The sequence below is a fragment of the Lipotes vexillifer genome, unplaced genomic scaffold (genome assembly GCF_000442215.2).
Source record: "Lipotes vexillifer unplaced genomic scaffold, Lipotes_vexillifer_v1.1 scaffold907, whole genome shotgun sequence".
In the NCBI taxonomy this organism is placed as follows: Eukaryota; Metazoa; Chordata; class Mammalia; order Artiodactyla; family Lipotidae; genus Lipotes; species Lipotes vexillifer.
Window position 1 is genome coordinate 1165022 of NW_006795956.1, and position 25065 is coordinate 1190086.

The 25065-nt window shown below is 37.8% G+C and overlaps 1 protein-coding gene across 1 annotated transcript in view; it reads right to left on the minus strand.

Moving 5' to 3' along the window:
• DOCK10 (dedicator of cytokinesis 10) overlaps positions 1-25065 on the minus strand; it is a 212025-nt gene that overhangs the window by 72955 nt on the left and 114005 nt on the right. The window contains 11 exon segments of the mRNA XM_007467990.1: positions 515-601; positions 980-1101; positions 1298-1421; positions 5368-5460; positions 7225-7290; positions 7793-7980; positions 10023-10102; positions 12726-12848; positions 17937-18019; positions 19267-19389; positions 20128-20349. Of these exon segments, the coding sequence (XP_007468052.1) occupies positions 515-601; positions 980-1101; positions 1298-1421; positions 5368-5460; positions 7225-7290; positions 7793-7980; positions 10023-10102; positions 12726-12848; positions 17937-18019; positions 19267-19389; positions 20128-20349 (1311 nt within the window).

The window sequence follows — 25065 nt, forward strand, 5'->3', positions numbered from 1 at the left end:
ATTTTTTATTGTTATCATTGTCCTGCTGAGGACACAGGACTGCAGGGGTGAGGTGACTTGTCCAGGGTCACTGGGCCAGAAATTGGCCGAGGTGACCCTCAAATACAGTTCTGCCAGCCTCGTGGCCTTTCCATGAGAGGAGCCTTGGGTAGGGATTGGGAATTAGACTGAGTTTTAAGGTAAAGGTCCAAAGTCTTTATTTTAAACGTTTCATATTTTTAACACTTGGGGGTTGTCAGGGGAAGCAAACTATCTTCCAAGGAAAGTGCCCTCTTGATAAATACACTACTGGAATTTTGGTTTGCAGTTTGATAGTGCCTGAGCTTTTATGGGTTAGGAAATTCGATCTCTTCTGGAAGAGGCGTACAGTTTTGCCACAAACATTCTTCCTTTTTGATCACCTGCTCTCTGACACCTTGTGGAATGGTGAGTCTCCTCCTGTAAATCATAAAGGAGATGCTTTATGATTCTACGTGTTAGAGAAGATTTTGATATTTCAGGACAACACGCTCACCTGAGTATTCACTGTTGATACAACAAATGTCAATACTTTGAAAAGTGGTTTGCCGCCATCGACCCATTTAATGTCACTCCCACCATGCTGCAAAAAAGAGTTTGTTACTGTCACTGTGGCAATTTGAGAGAGAGGAAACAAACAGGTTATTTAGTTTACGTTAATTTGTCATCCTGACCCATTAACCTCACAGTCCTATAGATATGGAAAATAAGAGATGCAAACGCAAATACATTTGGTAATATTGGTAAATGAAACCAATGTGATACCAGGGGATCATTTTGAACAGATCATTTCTCCTGGCCACAAACTAAACAAGATATTTGACATATCATAGGTACACTTGATTCCTTATTACAATGGATGCATACACCAAAGTTGAGTTAATTTAAACAGCAGAAAGAAGATAACCTCATGCCATTTAGCCCATGTATTTTTCCTCTTAAGTTATACATCATTCAATACCTTTCCACTTGCAGAATCTTGAAAGCTTAAATAATTCGGAGGCAGGCTTGTTGCTACTGGGATATTGTACTCTTGAGAAGCTATCTGATCATCTCTCATGAGAGGAAGCCAAGCATATCCAACTGTGCAAAGGAACAACAAAGGGAAAACTTTTCAGTACAAATCTTCATGGCGAGGAGTAAAAATAAAGCTATTTATCATTTATGAATATAAAACGTCAGTTTAAAAAACTCAATAAATTAGAGCTTTTCAAATACTCTCCAATTTAAGTTCCAGAGATAACATGCACAGCTATCTCAGATTGCTTTCTGTCAATACCTGGTGTTTCCAGAGCCTCCTTCTTTTTGGCGTTAGCTTTTGCATTTATGTCACAAGTGACATGATAAAAAGAAAAAAAAATATGGTGTTTCTCATGAAGTTGTGTTGGTAGCTCAATTTTCACCTGCAATGAAAGAGATAATAGCTGCGCTAAGATTGAAATCATTTTCCCAGTGTCAGGACAAGACAAAGCATAGGCATGTTAGCCTTTTTAAAAGTCTTTCACTGACATCTAGGTCCACAATTTAATAGTCAGCACTAGAAGTATGATTTACCTCTCAATAAATATCCATCCCGCTAGCAGTAATGTGTTAAGATGTTATTTTTATTTCTTTGTGGTGATAACTTAGAATACCTAGTGTTTCTCATTAGATAATTTATACCACCATGCATTACACACACACACACACACACACACACACACACACACAGACATGACAGTAGCATGTAAATAAGGCACAGATTAAGGACCTATCATCAAGGGACATGAGTTGAGTGAAGAGTAGGTCCTTGCCTCCCAGAGTGTGTGCATGGACCAGTTGCATAAGCATCACTTGGGAGCTGATTAGAGATGCAGACTCTCAGACACTACCCCAGACATACAGAATCAGAATCTGCATTTAGCAAGATCCCCAGATGATCCACAGGCACATTGTTGAGAAACACGGTAGCTGCAAATGATGTAACTGGAGCATGGGATCTATCTGTTATAAAAACCACAAAAAGATACGTGGTATGTATTGTGTAAAATATTACGTTGTGGTAACTAAGTAATGAGCCATTTTGAAAAGAGGTCACGTTCTCCTCTGTAAGTGACACTTCCGAAAAAAACATAAAACATAAAATTGATATAGGTGAAGAATATACTTAATGAGGAGCGTCCTCCATGTTCCTGGAAAGAAAGATTTTGGAATCTTCTACATGTGATAGTGCTTTGCAGTTTCCAAACCTCTGTCACATAGGTTGTCATTTAATTCCCTCCACGGCCTTGCAAAGTAGGATGATACAGAGGTAGCAAACAAGGCGAAAGATGTTAGGGGGCTTTGAGTCACTAGGAGGATGGACTAGTCAGTAATTAATAGGATCTTCCAGGACAAGAACACATGTCACACTGGAATCCCAGGATCCCATGCAGGTAAGTGACATTCAGTTCAATATTAGCAACTAGGTAATTTCTTGAACAGTCAAATCAAGCAATAAGGTGATGAACAGCCAAGCAAATTATCTACTAGTTTTTATTAGACTCTCTGTGCATCTATATATATAGTTACTTTATTGTCACATTGCTCAGGAGAGAATTTATTACACAGATTTTCAGTGTCATCCCTGGAACAGCGGTATCAGCATCTCTGAGAAAGTTGTTTAGAAATGCAATTTCTCAGGCCCCATCCCAGACATGGAATCCAAAAATCTGAGGTGGGTTCCAGTAATCTGTGTTTTAACAAGGCTTCCAGGTGATTCTGTGCCTGGTAAGGTTTGAGAACTCCTGACTTAGAATGGTTTACAGCTTACATATATTCATTACATACCAGCATGCTAACCTGGTAACAAAAGCCAATATACAGTTCAAAACATACAATAACTAACAATGCAGAAGAATGAAATTTTCTTTTTTTAGTTGGAATACATGGGACTGAAACAAGTGTTCAAGAATTCCAGTAAACTACATATTAATGCTAACACTCCTTGGTAACAAATACTGCAAATACTCACATTATATTTTAGCAGTGCCTTAGAAGAATTTATATTCATGTTTATAATTAATGCAATCATCTTTTGCAATAAAAAAGAAGAAAATTGGTTTTGAATCTGCACTGCAGAGTTCACCAGGCAGTTCATTATATACATGTTCTCTTGTGGAAAAGCTCATGGCTTTTACAAAGATTCCGGGAAGCACATGAGCGTGAGAGAGATTAAAAGCCAGACTTAATCGTAAGAACATTTTCTTTTTCTTCGTTAAATCTTATATGTCGACAGAGGATGCACCTTTCAGATGGGCTTTGTCAAGAGGTCAACCAATGTAGTAAATATTCTGTAATGTAGTAATAGCCCTTTCCCTTATTTATTTATTTATTTTTTACCTCTGTCCTGAATTTATAGGGAAAAAATTTAAGAGCATTAAATGGATGTGGAGGGAGGAGATAAGGTTAGTCAGGTCTGTGGTTTCATTGGTGTTCTTTTAAGAAGTTTATAAATGGTTGACATGTAACAAGGTGTGATGGGCAGAATAATGGCCCCCCAGGATGCCCCCCAAGTCCTAATCCTCAGAATATATGAATATGTCTCCTTACACAGTAAAAGGGACTTTGCAGCTGTGATTAAATTAAGGGTCTTGAGATGGGGAGATTAAATTGGATTAGCCCAGTGGGCCCAATGTAATCGCAAAGGTCCTTATCAGAGGAAGGCAGGAGAGTCAGGGTCATAAGAAATGTGAGGAGAGAAACGGAGGTCAGAGTAATGACATCGCTGGAAGGGGTCACAAGCCAAGGAGCAAGGGCAGTCTCCAGAAACTGGAAAAGGCAAGGTAAGGATTCGTCCCAGAACCTCCAGAAGGAATGGAGGCCTGCTGACACCTGATTTCAGCCCTGTGGGACCCATTTCAGAGTTCTGACCCACCGAACCGTAAGGTAATCAATGTGTGTTATTTAAGCCACGAAACTGTGATAATTTGTTCAAGTAGCAATAGGAAACTAACACAAAAGATGTGATATTTTAAATCCCAGAAATCACATTGGCAGGTTGCATTAGTTCAGACCTTAGCTTCACGGTTAGAAATTAAATTTAATCACTGAAACTTGTTTGTCTAAAGCTGTTTATAATACAAGCTGACATATGTATAGTCATTTACTACTAATCCAATATAAGTTTGTTTTTTTTTTTTTTTATGGGTTATCGGAGAGCAGTGAAGCTTCAGGCTCTGGAGTCACATGGGCTGGCTTAAATTTTGACTGTCACTTCATAGTTATGTGCCCTTGTCAAAGTTGCTTCTCTGATCGCTGGCTTCCTTATCCATAAATTAGGAAGGTGTGAAGGTTAATTTTATGTGTCAACTTGACTGGGCCACGGGATGCCCAGAGAGCTGGCTAAACATGATTTCTCAGTGTGTCTGTGAGGGCGTTTCTGGAAGAGACCAGCATTTGAATTGGTGGACTGAGCAAAGTAGATGGCCCTCCCCATGTGGGTGGGCACATCTCGGCCACTGAGGTCCAGAATAGAACAAGAAGGCAGAGTAAGGTTGAACTTCCTCTCGGCCTGACTGCTTGACCTGGAACACTGACCTTCTCCAGGTCTTGGCACTACTGGTTCTCAGGCCTTCAGATCTCGACTGGACTCTACAATAGACACTCTGGTTCTCAGGCCTTTGAACTACACCAATGGCTTTTCTGGGTGCAGATGGTAGATTGTGGGACTTTTCAGCCTCCATAATGATGTGAGCTGATACCTTATATTAAATTGTACCTATCTATCTGTCTATCTATCTATCTACCTACCTACCTATGAATCTTTCTATCTATCATCTTCCTATTGGTTCTGTTTCTCTGGAGAAAGCCATGTGGATCAAGTGAGATAGTGTATATTTAGAGTATAGCGTGGTCCCTGGCACATAATAAGAGAGTCTTGAGAGTTGGTAGGGCAGGTCTTGAGGTGAGGCAGTCCAAGCTCCTTCAAGTTCATGAGGGTTATAAGCAATAGCTGGCTCATATTCTAGCCCTTTTTGTTTTTTCCCTTAGGATATGAAATGCCGCTATTGATTGGTAAAAACTATCTAACACGATGTTTGTTACCCTAACCAATGAAAAAGAAAAGAAAAAAATTAGTCTAATTTGAAAGAGATGATATAATAAAAACATCACATTTTTAAAATCTTGTGCTGAAATACATGAGTTTGCAGCATAGTCCTGGAGCAACTGTCAATTAACGTGGTTTTTAAAACTGGGTTATGTAAACACCTGCTAAGGTATGTCCTTAGTCTGAGGAGTAGTCTAGAGAGAGTGTTTGTCATCATGTATTATCTTACCCACTCACCCATCTTTTAAGGAGCTGCTGGGGGTAGTGGAGGCTTGGCTTACCTCGTCTGAGAAATCTGGGTTCTGGGAATGGTGCAGAACTGCAGTGTAGGTGGCTGAGGTGAAGAGGGGCCCTCCAGGTTTTCCGTAAATACACTGTTTAAAAAGTTATGAGTTGAATAATTATGAGTGTCTGAAATTAGCCCTGAGCACAAAAAGGCCACAACTCTTCAGTTACCCATTCTGGGACAAAGATGCATTTTGTGGTAACTTGCCAGGCTTAGCTGACATCTAATTAACCTTGAACTTCTTTGATCTGCTCTCCTGTATTTATTATACAACAGGGCACTGTTGAAGAAAATTTGAAGGCTTTAATTCATTATGTAGATATTATATCAATACTGAATACCTGAATCAATTAACTACTACCTAACTTTTGATTACTAGAAGATAAAAGATACTTTGTTCAATTCTGATTCCTTCGGCTCACGGTACCCAGCTCTGGTCTAGAGTTTAAGGCGATCAGTCCTTAGTGATACAAGGTTTGGTTTGACCCCAGCTCCTGACATGCCAGTCCCCAACCAAGAATGAGAGCTGGAAGGGTAGGGCTGGTTCCAGGCTCCATTGTATTGTGTTATTCTTCTGTCCTGGCCCCTAATCAGGCCAGGGGATGGGATATGGCACTTCCTTGTCATAAAAGCCCCTTTAGCCCAAGGCTCAGAGTCCCTCTACTGAAGTCAGCAGTATCTCTTGAGTAATGCTTTAGAATGCAATGAAACAGAGGTCACATGTACTTGCGAGTACTCCTTTTTTTTAGATTTTTCCCCATAAGCGATTCTCTAGCAGGCCTGGTGTGTTTGCCGTCTGGTCATTGCCTTTGTTTGCTTGACAATTCCATTTCACTTTATTTTTTCTCTCCTGCTGCTAATGCTATTGTGGAACTTGGATCCTGGGGATGCTGAGAGTGCCTCAGGACAATTTTAAAGAACTCTTTCTCTCTATTGTGCATGATTCATTCAATCACTCAAATTGATTACTGTTCTTCTGAATAATGCTACAACCCCTCTGAGCACAGAGAACACAATTGGTACCTGACAGAGTGTTTTAAGAGATGACCTCAGATAATTGTGGGGATTAGTTAGAAATTAGTTTTGTCCTTTACTATATCTCCTTCCTCTGATTCACCAAAACTGGGAAGATCTGGCCACAGGCCCACTGAAAATAATTTTCCTCTCTATCTTTATAAGTTTCTTTATGTTGTTTGAAGTCCCTAAAATAAAAACAGTATATATCAAATCAAACTCTGAAAGTTTTCAGAGTCTTCAAAACTCTGAAAAATGCCATCCAGTTGCAGTTTTATAGGATCAAACATCCCGGTTCCTACAAAACTCATAGTTTTATTGATCTTATTAAGCCGCGTGATCAACAACAGGGACCAGCTTCCCAGAGCCATTTCCGAGGTCCTCGGGCAGGTGGCCACATGCACCTTCCAAAAATGTGAGCGCCCCATGGGCCCCCTGCATTAGCCATCAGGCCAGTAGGCAGCAGCCCTGCTGCAGAGGCCACACGAAGCCCAGCTGGGGTGCTGCATTTGAAATCAAGCATGCTGAATTCATGAGATGTGGGCTAATCTTTGAAAATGGCAAAGTCTTCCAGAGGGGAATCGTTGCCTTGATTTCACGCTAGAACGGCTTCCTTTTTTCCAAATCATGAAAAGCTAAGCAGATCCATGAGACTGGCATTTCTAATAGATCTAGTTAATGGTAGCTGTTTAATCAGGTACATGTTAGGAAATCTAAATCAAGTGGACTGAATTGCTCCTCTTTCCAGCACACTAAACTAAAAAGCCCCTTGGTGGTGGGGAGAGCCAGGGCACCCGCCTGCCCCTGTGTGCTGTATTCCCTCATGGGCTGGGCTCACCTTCACGGGCTTGGCATCTTCTTCGTCGGAATTTTTGAATTCAATGCACACGGTTATATTTCGTGCCTGAAATTACGGAGAGGGAAAATGGACATTGTAATTTCCTGTTAGATAATAACATCAGAAAACAATCCAAGTGCCTAAAATAAGTAGCTTCTAATTAAATCTGAAAAATGTAGAATAGCCAAAATTCTCTCGTGGCATTACTCACAGCGCTCCGAAATAGCAGAAAGATTTGGAGAGATTATTTAAAAGGGAAGAAAAGATTCATATTGAAAGAGTGCACGTAGGCTATTTTCAGAGTCTCTTAATAAACTAAAAATAAAGTTTGGAACAAAATGATTTAGGGCTGATTTCAGAAAGTTTTACTCATATGTTATAAAATGTGCATCCTCAAACACTTTTAAGGTGAAACGCATCACTGTCTCTCATTAAACCTTTTCTTCAAATGGTTTTCTATTCTAAAGTGTTAGTCTATAGTAATTTGTATTTGAACTTTCAAGAAACCTTCTTAATATGGTCTAAATAGGGTGGAGAGAGAGGATGATATCTCAGAAACATATCATACCTTGTTGAAACATTTCTGGCTATCATACTTGAGGTGCTTGGGGTAAATGTAAATTTGATTTTTGTACACTCTGTAAGGACGGCAATACTTTGCTGAGTCGTAAACAAATTCTTCCACTTCCACTGTGGGTTCTGGTTGAGCCGTCACATTGAAAGGCTTGACAGGGATAAAGGACGATGTTACACAGTCTTTAAAAATCAGAAAAGAAAAGTTTGTCACTTGATATGATCGTAAGTGAACAATACTTAACCTATCTTAAAATGAATCTACTCAAAATAGAAACTCCATGCTTGTATACTAATTTATGTTAAATTATGCTGGCCTGAAAACTTCGTAGGAGGTAAGCATGATAGATACTCAGTGATATATTTAACATCAAAACTGATATCTCAAAAAACTGGTAAATCTTTTGGATTTATAACTATTTTCTTTTTGTATTAAGCTTCATATAGAAAGTAAATTTTAGCTAGAGATTCTCTGAGCATACTAACCAGATATTCTAAGGTAAAGACTAGCCCACTGACTTTAGCCATCATACTATAAATATTGCTCTATGATGGAACAAAACTCTGTCCAATGGGTTTATTACTGATAGTACCACTTGGCTTAATAGTAATTTTCCCTATGGAATGATTTTACAACATAGGCCCTAATCCCCCTCTGCATTAATAGTTAAAATTTTATTTTTCTCTTCAGTTTTCACAATCTTTTAAAATCTAACCTTGTAAAAACAGCCTAAGGGGGGAAAAGACCATTAGGAATTTATAAATCAAAACTTGTCACTGGGCTTCCCTGGTGGCGCAGCGCTTGAGAGTCCGCCTGCCGTTGCAGGAGACGCGGGTTCGTGCCCCGTTTCGGGAAGATCCCACATGCCGCGGAGCGGCTGGGCCCGTGAGCCATGGCCGCTGAGCCTGCGCGTCCGGAGCCTGTGCTCCGCAAATGGGAGAGGCCACAACAGTGAGAGGCCCGCATAACGCAAGAAAAAAAAAAAAAAAAAAAAACTTGTCACTAAGCAGTTTGGAGGCTGAAGTTGTGGCCCTGAAAGACAGCAAGGCCTTCTACCTTCCTTTACCCCATCTGGAATCTTCCTGTGTTCAAACAAGCAACATGGTTAGCTACATGCTTAGCTATATCGTTAGCTATATGCTTGGGAATCAGATTACAGGCTTTTTTTTTTTTTCTTCAAAAAGCAATTAGAATATTTTTATTATATGTTCAAATTTCTCTGATATCCCATGATATCAGAGAATATCATAGGATATTCAAAGAGAATATTTTAGCTTTCTCTTTTGTTATTTTTCTTTTCCCTAGGTAATAAAAGCAACCTCCCACAAATCAGGTAGAGGAAATGGCTTACTTTGTCATCTGGTTTTTCACACCAATCAATACAAAAGTGATTTGGAGCCATGATTTAAGTTAGAATGCTCATTTTATTTCATACTAAAGTGATTTGTGGAAAAGTCATAAGAATGGAAAACTTAATAGTGCTAATGGTAATTCAAATATCCTGTGGTAATAATCCTCTCCCTGTTTGTAGTTCTTTTTAGAATGCCTTTATTCACTCTTTGCATCACTGAGAAAGTCACTAAAAGGTGAAATTAGAAGGAAAATAAAACCAAATAAACTAATCTCACCACTAAATAAATAAATTCTGAAAAATCTTATTTATAAGTTAATAAAACTGCTTCTGAAATTTAAATTTTCACTAACATAAATAGAACTTTTGACCATATTCTGGAAAAGATATATGCTCTCTGTGTGATAACAGTGTCTAAAAACTTTCCGGCTATAATTACCGCATGGCCACTTGGGTGGCAACGCACCGTGTTCAGAGTAGCCCTTTGACAGCTCAGTGTGGCATTGTTCATTATGGGTTATTGGTTTATCAATCTATCTGAACCAGACTTCCTCATTTGCAACCCTTCAGGGTTTTGAGGATTAAATGATACAATTTAACACCCTGCTCGGTGCATGGTGTATACCAGATGAATATTAGGTCACCCTGAATATAGTTCCTCTCCTACAATACTTACAGTCTGTCTTAATGGAGAAAAAAGACATCCCAAATTTCTACAGGATAATGAATTACAGTTATCGTAAACCTTGAGAAAAAAATCCCCAAACAAACCTTTGTAACGAACCAACTATCCAACCAACCAACCAACCAACCAACCAAAATGCCACTAAACATTCAAAACTCTACAAGCAAGCCATGACATCATCAACATACTTGGATGCTCCAAAGGAATGTTGTCAACAGCGATATCCAGGCTTCCAGGAATGGTCTGCGTTTTGCTTATTCTGTCAGCTCTGTGAAAGTATACCAGCATAGAAACACACACACACACACACACACACACACACACACAATGAATTATTCTAGTTGTCAAGGAAAAAAAACAGACAATGGTAATTCTGAGCTTTGATAAGGATAAACAGTGGGACCCTAAACAATCTTGTGAATAATTTCATGTAGCTAGTTTTATTCTGAAAACTAAAATTTATGTGATTTTGCAAATAAAAATTAAAATTCAGGGAGGGGTCAAAGTTACAGATATTCTGAAGAATGTTTTAAGTTTATTTGCACCACTTCAGATAGCATTTATACGGCCAAACGAGTGCAATGTAAATCGTTAGTTTTGGTAAATGGTAAATATTTAGTTTTTGTTAACAGAAAGTACTAGTCTTTGAACCGATTTAAATAATTCACTTTCGTGAGGAATTTTAAAAAGTTTTGAGAGCAAGGATGGTCTTTGCCACAACTGCTAAGTGGACAGTTTGCTTTTTCCCTCTTCACCAACAATCCAGGAGGACAAGGGCCCTTTCCCTGATCCCCAGTCAGTGTATGTAGACCCTTCTTTACCACCTATCCCTGTGCCCACAGTCACTCTAATTCACGAGTCCTTGACTTTCCTTTCCTCCCTCTTTACTAAAACCTTCTCCCCATCTTCCTTTACAGTAAAGGTGAAAGTTGCTAAGAACAGTTTCAAGTGTCACCCCTCTCTGGAAACCTACTTCGAGAGGCAGCTCTTCCCAGCCTGTGAGAGCTAATTGTTATATTTTCAGTTATTTTGCCTGCCATCTGTAAAACACAGTCATTATTAAAAATGAAATTATATTAAACAAATTACATTAAATACCAAGGTAAAAAGTACTGAAAATTCATCACTTGGTAATTGTTTTACTACATGGTGAGAGGATCCACGCTCTTGAGGTTATTTACATCTATCTGTGTGGTGGAAAAGTTATATGATGGTGTGCACATTTCTTTCCAGCTCCATGTTTGGCAAAACCCCACTGGGAGCTTGAAATCAGCAATGGCAGGAGAATTTACACCATAGAAATTTGCCATCAATACAAATAATTTTTTTTCCTCCGAGAGGGTCAGTGGTAGACATTTATCAGCACACTACTGAGAATAAATGTCATTACGTGTGAGGCATCCATGAAAGAATTTAATGTCTCACCAGTATGGCGTTGGGTATTCTAGACGCCCTCTAAATGCCATAGTGATAACTATCTTTGCTAAACACCAGTAACATGGGTTTTGTGACAGTATGGTCTTCTCCTGTTTTGCCCATTCCCTTCTGCTCAGTGTTACAACTTTTCAGGCTTTAGTAAACTTGGAAAAAAGTAAAGAGGAAAAGCATTCTTAATTTCCACTTAGTGGATATAGGGGTTTTGACCATGACATTTGATAAGGGGAAGGAAGGTCTCCCCATGTAAGGAGTGGTCCTGTAGAATCACAAAAAAATAATATTGGTTCAATTCCACTTTTATTTTGCTTCCTAAGGTTTATTTTTTTCCAGAACAAAAAAGAACATTGGGCAAACTTCCCTTCTAGTTAAACAGAAATATACCCTCTATTGAAGATATAGAAAATATTAATCATGCTTGTTTCATAGTAATAAATAATTTTTGTTTTGGATAAACAAAATTAATTGATAAGGAATTGTTGATTCTTAGATGAGAGAGGCAGCGAGTTAATATTTGGGAAAGGGGCAAAGGGAACAAGAATCCTGACTGTGTCAGGGGACCAACAGTTTAAGATAAGCCACTTGTCATGCAAGATCTTACCATCATCAGATGCTGAATATATGGTGATTCATTTTTAAAATGTTGTGACTTTTATGTTTTTCTTCTTTTAGCTCTAACTTCCATTGTCTTTTCCAAAAGCATTTGAATGACAGAACTACTATCAATCATTGTATTCACAGCAATTAATTGCTCTGTGGTGTTTCATACATATTCTAAAATCCCCTAACACTCCTCCTATTTAGAGGTGTCTATATACCCTTCATTTGAATCTAGGATGTGAGAGTTTGACAGTATGTTATGGCAGAAATGGCACTGTGACAGTTTCCCATCTTAAGAAACTGGCAGTGAACATTTTCTGTCTGTCCCTTGGGACACTTACTCTTAGAACCCAAGCCATAGCATCTCATGGAGAGAAGAGCCAAGGTCTCCAACCCACAGCTCCAGTTGAGCTTCCAGCCAACAGCCAGCACCAACTTGCCAGTCATCAAATGCGCTATCTCAAAAATGGATCCTCTGGCTCCACTGGACCTCTTCCAGCTGATGCCATATATAGAAGAGACAAACTGTCTTCACTTAGCCATGCTCAAATTATGGACTCAAGAGAAAAATAAGTTATGTTGTTGTTTTAAGCCACTAATTTTGGGGGTGATTTGTTACATAGCTATAGGTAACTGACATAGTTTAATGTCTCACACTCCTTCCACATCATTCTGGCAAATTTACTCTTATGGTGTCATTTGGGCATATGAGAGGTCATCTGCAAAGCATCTGCTTTCTGGGGGAGTATGGATATTTGGGAATCTGGTTATGGAGTATTGTTTATGCAGAGATAACAAATCAACAGCAGCAATGTAGCTGATTCATGTTAATTTCAAGAGTATCCAAAACATCCTACCTTCTATAATCTGACACTAGTTTAAGTAGATCCTCAGTTGAAATCTTGTTGCTTTCTTGTCTATACAATGGTGAAAATCTTGAGTCTCTGTCCACATTTCCCTGGTTGTCCTTAAATACTGATCTGAAAGAAAACAATATTTATTCAGTTTGGTATTTGGCATGGGAGGGAGGGGAGAATTCTACCACTGAACCACCAATGCTCCCCTCTTGGTACTTGGATATTACTTACGAAGATGTATTTTTAAGTTGACTAAAATGATTCAACTTCCCATTTATAATGGAAGAAAGTCCAGGAACTTATAAACTAAAAAGACATGAAAACTTCTTAGAAAAAAATTTCATTTATACACTGCATTTATTATCTTCAATTTCTTATTTTCAACCTGGTATCTAAAGTGACAGCAGCCCATATTACAACTACATTTATTTATGATTTGGTAACATGTCAAAGCCACAGAGTATTAGGGGGGTGGAGAGGAATGGGAACACATGTTACCGCTTTTTCATTATTTCCCGGGCAAGCCTGGGTCATGTCAGTTTGGGTGGTGCCCTTAGAATTTATGAATAGTGGAAAGGGTATGAGGTTGTGTATGTGGGTGTAGAGAGCCAGACTCTTGAAACATTTTCACGGAGATAAATGTGTCCATGCCCTAAATTTTAGGGCAGAGACAAAGATAAAATGGAGAATACCTGAATGAGCATTTTGTATTAAATAAAGAGAACACTGTGAACCTGAACCATTTATTTCCTTCCTTGATCCATTTCAATGGGACTCTATAGATTTAGTTAAAATGCATAAATTGTTTTCATCCAAATAACATAGTAATGCCGGGCAACTTGCTGAAAAGCAAGTATACCTAGCATGCTTTATGTCATTTTTCTTCCCCATAATTCATCATACTCTGTGCCTATCAAAGGAAAATTAGACCTACGTGTAACTGATTTTTCTTCAATGCTAGAGAAATGCTGAATCTTTATTTCTTCTAACTTAAGGATCTTAACAAGACTCTTTTACTACTCTTCACATTAGCCAAAGATTTCAATACACAGGCTGAAAAGGCCATTTGAATGGCTACCTGATCATAGAGCTTTAGTGTCAAATAATTTAGAAAATGGGCCAGGAGTTTCCCAGAATGATATTTTTAGACTCCTTCAAACTTTCTCCTCAGTTTTTTTTTTCTGTGAAGTGGCAACTGAGGGAAAAAAGGTCCCCTATCAACTAACACTGAGGGAGGAAGAATGAAAATATTTAACTTCAAGATAATTTTTATTTAAATATTATTCAGGGATTGTGTTTGAGTGTGTGACATTTTTCCCGACATGCGAGAAAGTTAAATTGAGTAGTATTTTTAAAAAATTTCACCAGTCACTTCAAATATATCAGTAGACTTGAGTTGTATCACTGGCTTTTGCTCTTATCTGCAGCAGCTCTGTCCTGGAAACAGCTCACTTACATTGGACACGCTGTGAAGAACACAGCGGCACGGAGAGGCGCTGGTCACGGCTCTCGCACTCTGTCCCTACTCCATAAATACGGTAACTGGCAGGAGAGCAGAGAACTGATTCATTTACACAGATGGTTTCAGGATGGCTGGGACACCATGCCCTGTTCCAACTGCCAGAGTTGAGCAATGATCCATGTGCAATGAAGGTCTCAGAGCCGTGACGTTTAGAGTGTGATTGAAAAAAAAACAATGTGGTGTTTAACCTAAAGGAAAAGAAGCTTAGGTATCCCTGAGAGCTTCATTCATAAGCAGCATGAGGGACGTCCCTGGCAGTCCAGTGGTTAAGACTTTGCCTTCCGATACAGGGGGTGCGGGTTTGACCCCTGGTCGGGGAGCTAAGATCCCACATGCCTCGTGGCCAAAATAACAAAACAAAACAGAAGCAATATCGTAACAAATTCAATAAAGACTTTAAAAAATATTAACAAAAATAAGCAACATGAATAGCTGTGATATATAGAAAGAATTGGGCCCATTTGTTGTGGCTTTGGAAGACAAAACATAAAAGTGTCAAGCAGTTTAAAAAAATGTGTGTGTGTGTGTGTGTGTGTGTGTGTGTATATATATATGAAGAATTATCTAATCATTGGAGCTATAAAAGACAGAAAGAACCACTGTGGGATGCACTTGAGTTTTTGTTACTGGAAGGATTTGAACAGAGGTTGGACAACCATTTGTTGGGTGTTGTTGTGCTGTGTGCCTTCTATAAATGTATAGATATAAGAATGAAATTTTTATTTTAGTCTTGTTTAATTTTAAAGAAAATCCAGTTTTTTACTCGGTTCCATTTGGAATGTTGCGTGGGACAGAGAAAAAGGAATCAAAAAGCGTCCTGTCCTGGATTTGGGCACACATAATCCTGGGAGTGATACACGAGGAAAGAGTCTGATTTAACAACATGGCACATTTGTAAAGGTTGACTTTCTCCTGACAGTGTACAATGCCCTCTGTAGCCATCTGAGTGCATTCTGTTTACCTACCCCAAATATAAGCTTTTTTGCTATAAAATGGTGCTACAGCTGGTGCCCAAAATAAGAACATGCACCAAATTAGTGCATGTTCTAGATAAAATGTTCACAGTGATGAGTATCTGTGTGTTTTGCAGCTGGTGGGATGACTGGATCGGGTAAAAATATGATTGTAAGCTAATTGTCAATTCTATGCTTTTTAGTGGCTTTTGATTTTAAGGGCCAAAGGGTTTTAAGAGTCCACTCAAAGCTATGTCAAGAAATAAGCTGCAATCGAGAAAATATAATAGAAAGGAAAAGGAGCCAGAGAACCAGCGGTGTCAGTAGGGTATTAGAATATGTCAGCAGGCTGGCTTACGTCAAAACGACACGAGTAGCAAGAGCTCTTCTCTAATTTGGTCAACATTTACTTGAAGCAGTTTCCACACTGTGGAGGGAAAATTAAAATCTTCTTTGGTTGGATCTTGTACTTGTTTTTGCGGTTAGATATTCCAAGGGGTCTAACATGAAATCTTGAGAACTGTACTGCTAATCATATTTCTCAGTTACTAGAGATGTTTATGTAAATGTAAATCATATATTTATGGGCACAAATTGGTGGTGTATACTGTTCCCTGGTCTACAACCAAACCAGTGATCAGGCATTCATGTAGCATGAACCTGTGGTTTTGTTGGCTTTCCTGCCCTAGACATAATTACTTCAATAGTTGGTAATATTATCAGCCTCCCTAGAAACTTCATCTATCTTTCCTCTAGCACATTTGACCAAGACGACTTCAAAGTAGGGTTGTTACTGCTTTTCCTAACTGCTCAGGTTCTTTCAATAATGGGTAATTCTTTTACTTCTTTCTCCCACATTATTCTTCACTGCCCCAAATTTACCTGAAAAGGAGGCTTGTTTGGGTGGATATGATCTCCACAGGGACTTTTAATAATCATATTAGACTAATGGCTTCTAATAATGGCTATCTTTTATTGAATAAATATATGTACTTGTTAATCCCTGAAATAGTAAATTAGGTATTAGAATTCCTCTTTATACATTCAAAAAAATTGAGACTATAAGTTCTTGCTATATTCACTGGTAAATAGAGTTGAGATAGGGAACCCAGCTCTGGCTCTAAAATATCTGCTTATAACAATACTCAGAATAATCCTCAATCCTTAAAGAGAAAATGCGTTCACTATTATAATTTTGCTATATTGGAATATTTCACTTTGCAAAAGGACATCCTGCCTCTACCCTCTACTTGCCCCAACTGATTATCTTGTGGGAACTGAGAATACTTATCAACATGAAAAGTTTGACCTGCGAAATACAATTAGTTATCCGTTTTCTTGAAGCTTACAAGGAATGAAATGAATTAAGTTCATCATAATGGGTTCAGTATTTCTAAATAATATCTTTTATTCATGAAGAATATCCTAGCATTAGTTGTCCCTGCAGAGAGAGATATTAAAGGGGGATAAAATGATATTTATGTTCTACTTTATGACAGATGCCTTTGCACTTGTGATTGCACTACTGTTCACAAGGCGGTTCTTGTTAGTTTCATTCTGCAAATGGAGACCCTGAGACTCTGAAAGGAAACTTGACCAAAGCTACAATCTATAAGTGGTATCTGATCTGGACCACGTTTTCAGATTCCTGGGCCTGGTCTCTTCCTCCTCAACTTAGAGGGCTGCCTTGGGGCAAATTAATCCCTAGAGACGGCATGAGTCTACCTTGGTTTACCCCTAATTCCACATTCCTCCTCCCCGTACTTGTCTCCAACTTTCAATAACTACATCAAAATTATGAAAAATAGTGGTGAGTTTACTCTGGTTATGCACCACAACTGGATACTGTGAGACCTGAAAATGACATAACTGACCAGTTCTCCCGTCCTTCTGGATTTTAAAGTTATTTGCACTGGGGTATAATCAACATTCAAATGGATACCAAATAGGCTGCTTTTTTTGTAGCACTAATTTATCTTTTTTAGTTCATTCAGATTGTCCATTGCTGACCTTTCCCCATATATCTATGCCAGGCACTTTCTCCTTTAAGAAATTCATGTACTGATAAAGACACAAAGAGACTGACAAGGACAGTAGTAATTGATGTTTAAACAGATCTGAAAGGCATTTTTTTGTCCTTTATGCAGAGGTTATATGTCCAGGTGGATGGTTCCACCATCAGTGCCCACATTAACTCAGCATTTCTATCGGAGAGTCAACTGGTACTGAGAAATGCGGCTATGCTAATCAGTACCAAAATCAAAGAGAGTTCAAGTGATCAATTTGATGGTTTCATTTGAACATCCATATATAGACCCGTGTTTTCTGCACGGATGAAAACATGCAGCTGCATAAGAAATCACAGTGCTTCCATCTGAATTTTATGCGCACCAAACCCTTGGGACTGATAAAACATCAAGAGTTTGTTAGACCAAATATACATAATAAAGAAGTTATGACTTGGCTTTGATCCTACCAAGAACCCATTGCATACCTGGTCATGCATACACTGTACACATGTCATGGTCCCAGTCTATTATGAGCTGGCTTGCTAAATTATCTTGTAAAACACATGTTTCTGGGGAGCTCAAGGTATTTCTGAAGATGAACACACTAGCATTCTTCTAGGTGTTGGTATGTTAAAAATAACAGGTAACACAGATGTGTTCAAAAATGAAGCTTTCAATGCAGACAATAAATGCACTTCTATTCTGTTGGTTGCAATTGTCAACCTACCTCACCGCCCAAGCAAATGGCATGCGGTATTTCCCCAACTTGCTGCAGAACTGCCTGTTGGATTTTAGTATCTTTTGTGCATACTAAGGAAAAACAATAAATATAAATGTTGTTTAGAACATCACTGTACAGTCCATGTAAAATATTAATAAATACTTTTCCGTGTTATATTGAAACTCAGTAAAATTCTGCTTTACTGGCTCACAGATTCTACCTTGTAAAGAGACAAATGATATCTATCCTCTGTGTTCAAACTATTGTATAACACTTTCTTTCTTTTTAGTTTACAAATTTCAAATGTAGAAAACACCCTTATCTTGGAATACCAACTTTTTTTCTGACTTAAAAGACCTTAAAATATTGAATGGAAAGAGTTATGAAATTTACATTCACAGGCTGTCCTGTATTTCTTTTTATTTGTTATGATAGAGGTCAGCAAACTTGTCCTGTAAAGAGTCACACAGTAAATATTGGATTGGCCTAAAAGTTCTTTCAAACAAACTTTTTGGCCAATCCAATATATAGGGCTTTGTGGGCCATGTGGTCTCTGTCTCAGCTTCTCAACTCTGTTGCTATAGCAGGAAAGACAATCTTAAGTGAATGAGTGTAACGTGTTTCAATAAAACTTTATTTACAAAAATAGGTGACAGGCCGGACTTGGCCTGCACTCCATAGTTTGCTAAACCCTGAATTAAAGGATTCTCATAAATATGTTAAAAACTGCCCTAAACTGTCACACACCCTCAAATTCAATTATTATGCATTATTTTCCCAATATACTTCTCTGTGTGGATAATAGAAACTTTTTGTATTTATTTTCTATTAAAAATAACATTCAATTATTATAGAAAATATGGTAATTGTAAAAAGAAAGCAGAAAAAATGTCCTGCAGTCCCACCATTTAAAGAGCTTATGGTATTTTCTTTTCTCTTTCTTTCTTCATTTAGGTGTTATTAAAATTTGGTAAACAACTATTTTACTTTTTCACTTAGTTCAGCATAAGCATTGCTGATGTCTTAGTAAACTGTATTCCCTTGTTTTCAGTCAGATTAATCCTAACTTTTCATTATTGTTAACACTTTAGTCTTTGGGGATTAAAGTTTTATCCACATTTAAATTTATTTCTACCAATAGAGTCTCAGCAGAAATTGCAGGATCAAAAAACATAAGCCGAGAATATATACGTTAAAAATTTCCTGTTTGATACTCATTTCACTAACAAGGGAATATTTCAAGACTTACATTTATCAAACTTGATAATCCATCAAGGCAGTGTGATTTTATTTATTGAAAATAATTGAAATTATTTATAAAAAGATCATGCATTACCTTGTTGGAGTCTGGATTTTTAATATAAGGTTCAGCACCACTTGCAATGTTTCCCATCAGTACTTTTTCGATTTTGGCCACCAAAACAATTTCAGAATGTGGATTGCTTACAGAAAATATAGCCTATGTACAAAGAAAACAGCTAATAAGCAGCTAGGAAATCACAATGAAGACATTTACAAAATTCTACTTTTTTTTTTTTTTTTTTTTTTTGAGGTATGTGGGCCTCTCACTGTTGTGGCCTCTCCTGTTGCAGAGCGCAGGCTCCGGACGTGCACCTGGTTCAGTCTCAGAAGGTTGTGCTTTTCTAAGAATTTGTCCATTTCTTCCAGGGTGTCCATTTTATTGGCATATAGTTGCTTGTAGTAATCTCTCATGATCCTTTGTATTTCTGCAGTGTCAGTTGTTACTTCTCCTTTTTCATTTCTAATTCTATGGGTTTGAGTCTTTTCCCTTTTTTTCTTGATGAGTCTGGCTAATGGTTTATCAATTTTGTTTTTCCTGTCAAAGAACCAGCTTTTAGTTTTTGTTTTGTTTTGTTTTGTTTTGTTTTGTTTGCGATACGCGGGCCTCTCACTGTTGCGGCTTCTCCCATTGCGGAGCACAGGCTCCGGACGCGCAGGCTCAGCGGCCATGGTTCACGGGCCCAGCTCCGAGACCGGGTCACGAACCCGTGTCCCCTGCATCGGCAGGAGGACTCTCAACCACTGTGCCACCAAGGAAGCCCCCCAAATTCTACTTTTTTAGAGTACAGCTTTAAGGGGGATTTTTATTTGGAAAGCTGCTCATCTTATGTAATCTATTGGTAAGGAAACTGGAACAAGCATTTTCCCTCCCATGATAGATAAACAAAAGTGCAACCTGCTTTGGAAATTTTAGCCATTCCTCTGGAAATCCCTTGACATGAGGTTCTTCTGATTGTCTTGGAGTGACAGTGTCTATGTTTCCATTTTCCAAAGCCACGGAAGCCCCTGAGAGCATCTGCCTGACAGCAGTATGGTTTAGATCCACATGGAAATCAGCAGAAATCTTCCTGCTGTTTCTGAGGTCATAAAGTGCCACACTCACAAAAAAAGGCTCAATCTTTGGAGAAAAAGAAAGAATTGATGGTTTTGACATAAAATCATTACACAGGGGATAGCCTCCTTAAGTACATTATTTAATAAGGCAGTAGATAAAATACTACTATTTATATATAGTAGAATATTTCTATATATAATATGCTATATTATATGTAATAGATATACTATATATTATATTGCATGTATTATATATTTTATATATAACATATAAAATACAATATTTGTAGGCAAGTTCCCAGAATCCCTTCTACTATCAGGTTCCTCAGATCCCAGAACTATATTTCATTGGTTTCTTCATTCTACTTTTCCTGCCAAATATTCTTTTTCATACATTGTAATACATGTATAATTCAACCTAACAAAACCTTCTAGTTATTTCCTTTACTCTCTCAGAAATCTCTGCAATCTCAGTATCCCTGATGATGCCTCATGATCTGACTCAGGTCATGCTTTTGGGGGCAGTAATACCCCAGTGTGACATTGGATTTTCACAGTTCATTATATCAAGGGCACAAAAAGTCAACTTTCCCATGACTTTAGGTAATGTTAACCTAAACATTCTGGTCTTGTTGGCATCTTCCAGTTTTCTCCATTATAATGTCACCATTTTCCCTTTGGTAAGTGATTAGCCTTTTTGGAAATATTTTCTGAGATTACACCAATGTCCTGCTATTCATCAAACCCAATCCACCGTTCATAACTCCCACTGGAACCAACTACCACTATGATGGCTACCAATGGTGATCTTCTAGTTCCATCATTTTTTCTACATTTATTAGTCGGTATTTTACTGTAACAATGAGCTTTCCTTTATCCCTCATTTTTTATTCACATATATATATTTATATACACATACACCATATGTACATATATATATGTATATGTATGTACAGACTCATGGATTGTTATTTTATTCAATAAATTTCCATCTCTTACTGTCGTTATTTATAGTGATACTCGACTTGTCTCAGATTTGGCTAGAGGTACACCCTTCAGTGTAGCTCCTGTGTCTTTATGGCAGATGAGCATCATTTTTGGAGCACCTCTTTCTTTACCCAACAAGATGTTCCAGGCTCATCTTATACTTTCCATGTCCCAGCCATTCCTCCAAAGAGCCCTGGTTCCTGTTAGTGAGGGTGACACTTAGAAACCAAGATCTGGGTGCTTGCTATCTATGCTCATTGTTTCTGGGACGCACACACATATATATATATATATATATATATACATATACACAATATTCACAGCTACAATGATGTCTCTATCTCTGTCAGTACATGAATATTTATTAAAAACTCATGGGTTCATGTCATACCTCCATTTCCAATCCAAATCCTCAAAGATTCTTTCTAGCCTTTCCCTTTTTCATATTTGCGAGTATTTCATCCAATAGTGAAAAACCTGACTCATTATCATTTATTTATTTACTTATTTATTCAATTAGTTTACTTATTGTTCAAAGTAACCAGTCTCCCAACCATAGTAGCTATCTAGCTATCTCCTCTGCACCAGCGTGCACAGTGCCCCAGATCCTGACAAATCCAAGGGCATGGCACCTCCGCACCTCCACGTGGCTTCCTCCCCTGCATCATCTGGAATTCTTATGCTCACTCAATTTCCAAGCCTCTGTGTGATTGCTCCCTTTACCTCTTACTACCGTGCTAGGAAGGAAGAGGAAGATGTGAAGTAAAGGGCAAATGCGAAGGTAAAGGAAGATGGAAAGGGAAGGGAAAGTTTCTTGCTTGAGTTTTAAAGAAGTAGAAATTTGGTAAACGGGACGTTATAAAGGGCTTCTAGTAGGTGGAGTGACATGGCAAAGTCACAAAGGCATGAAAAAACACAGGTTTAGAGTGAGATCAGAGTGGAAACAAAAAATTAGGATGTGTTTGCAGAAGATACATTTGAGAAACGTTAGGAAGGTACAACCAAAAGGCTTGGAAATCCATTGCTTGTGTGCGTGTGTTGGTTAGTTGGAGAGAGGGTTCACAAGGGCATGAATAAAAGAAAATCCCCAGGTTTGGGGCTATAGGAAACTAAGTGAATGACAATGCCATTCACTAATATATAGGATGAGGATACAAAGATGAATTCTTTGGTACAGAGACTCATCTGTAGGGCTTTCCAGGAGCAGTTGGATATATGAGTTTTGAGCCCAGTCAAGGAAATTGGGCTAGAGATCTGAACCCAGAAGATTTGGGGATGTGGGTGCCTATTCAAGGCATCAAATAAAAAGAAGAGAATCAGAATGGCATCCTAGGAAATATGAACATGCACAGGATAGAGACTGGAGTAGGGAAAACAGCTTACAAAGGAGATGGGGGAGTGGAGAGAGATTTTTAAAAACAAGCTGCTAAAATTTTTTTTAACGCTGCCAGTGTTATCAAAGACACAGAAGAAGAAAGATTTCAAAAAGAAATAATTTTCCACTAGAAAAATGTCAAATGCAAGAGAAATTAAATAAAACAAGGACTGAAATAAATATTGGTTGGCCAAAAAATTCACTCAAGTTTTTCTGTAACATGGAAAAAACGGACAAACTTTTTGGCCAACCCAAATATATGTATATGTAATTATATACAAAGACATATGTACATAAATACACATATGAATAATTATATACATACATATATATGCAAATACATACATATGTAATTAACTACAGGCTTCTTAAAATGAATATACTTACAAAAAGTTTTTTAACTTTTGTTTATGTTACTTAATTTTGAATTGATGCCTCTAACAAACCAGGATTCTGTGGATAAGCAGGTTACATACAAAAAATACATTGTGACCAAGTTCATCACTGTACAGACTCACTCATGCTGTGGATTTTGCTGAATGTTTAATGAGTATCTTGTGTTCTTTGAAATGCAGGATTATGGCTAGTTTATAACAGGGGTATTAGTTTAATTCCTTAATATTAACAATACCTGCCAGCTCCCTTACTGTTACAATTACATGTAAAATAAAATTCAATGCATTATTTTTTAAAAATAAGACAAAATGGAAAAGTTTCATATTTTACCAATTTAATTTAGTTTAGAAAAACTCTTGGTTTGTGGCAGTGGTAGTCTGCTAAGAGTTGAAAAATACAAAATTATGTGAAAATAACTCAGGTAGGAACCCCAAACACATTGAAGGTCAAAGGAAAAAAATCCTTATTAAGTTTTTGTGAATTGCTGCCTTTTGATTTTCATTTCTGCTTCGCAAATGGAAATAAATCATCTACTTTGATAATCTATCATGAATTAAAGCTCATATGGTGCTTCACTTATTTCTTCCAATCCACCTTTTCAACTTAAATGTCACATCTTACCGTTTTTTAATTGGAGTAAAATTGCTTTACAATGTTGTGTTAGTTTCTGCTGTACAATGAAGTGAGTCAGCTATATGTATACATATATCCCCTCCCTCTTGGACTTCCCTCCTCCCATACCCCATCCATCTAGGTCATCACAGAGCACCGAGCTGAGCTCCCTGTGCTATACAGCAGGTTCCCATTAGCTATCTATTTTACACATGGTAGTGTGTATATGCCAATCCCAATCTCCCAATTCATCCCACCCCCTTACCCTCCCACCATGTCCACGTGTCCGTTCTCTACGTCTGTGTCTATATCCTGCCTTGCAAATAGTTTCATCTGTACCATTTTTCTAGATTCCACATGTAGGCGTTAATGTACGATATTTGTTTTTCTTTTTCTGACTTACTTCACTCTGTATGACAGACTCTAGGTCCAGCTACTTCTCTACAAATGACCCAGTTTCGTTCCTTTTTATTGCTGAGTAATATTCCGTTGTATATATGTACCACATCTTCTTTATCCATTCATCTCATTGGACATTTAGGTTGTTTCCATGTCCTGACTATTGTAAACAGAGCTGCAATGAACATTGGAGTACATGTGTCTTTTTGAATTATGGTTTTCTTAGGGTATATGCCCAGTAGTGGGATTGCTGGGTCATATGGTAGTTTTATTTTTAGTTTTTTAAGGAACCTCTATACTATTCTCCATAGTGGCTGCATCAGTTTGCATTCCCACCAACAGTGAAAAATGGTTCCCTTTTCTCCACAGCCTCTCCAGCATTTATTGTTTGTGGACTTTTTGATGATGGCCATTCACATCTTACTTTGTGAATCACCAGCTTTTCAATAAAGTGTTGTTTAGAACCTTCAAAGCCTAACAAATTAAGTCATAGGTTTCTGATGTTTAGAATTCTGTACTTCTCTTTAAAAAAAATTCAAGAACATGGCATTCTAAATGTAGCTCAGCTGTAAAGCAGTTTTATTAGCTCAGATTTTTGGAATCAATTTTTATTTTCAAAGAAATATTTTATACTCTAAAACCATCAACTTGAATTTGGTTTTCAACTGACTGACTAAAAAATTACATGCTGTCAAGTATTGTTTCCCCATCGTGAAAAAGTTCTTTTAGGGTGTCTTTTTAGAAGCTCATTCATTAAATGCTACTGAATTGCTGGCTCTTCAGCAACTTGCAGAAATATTTCAATTAATTTAAAAGCATGCTCACTGAGTTAAAAACAATGAATTTAAAAATAGCGACATTAATGAGTGTCACTGAATAATCACACAAAGATTTTTTAAAACAATGCCATTACATACAAAATTGCAGTTGAGTTCAGGTGAGGCTGTTTTCTCAGTTTTTTTACATTATTGTTTATAAGCACTATGAAATTATTCTTAAAATTCTTTCCCT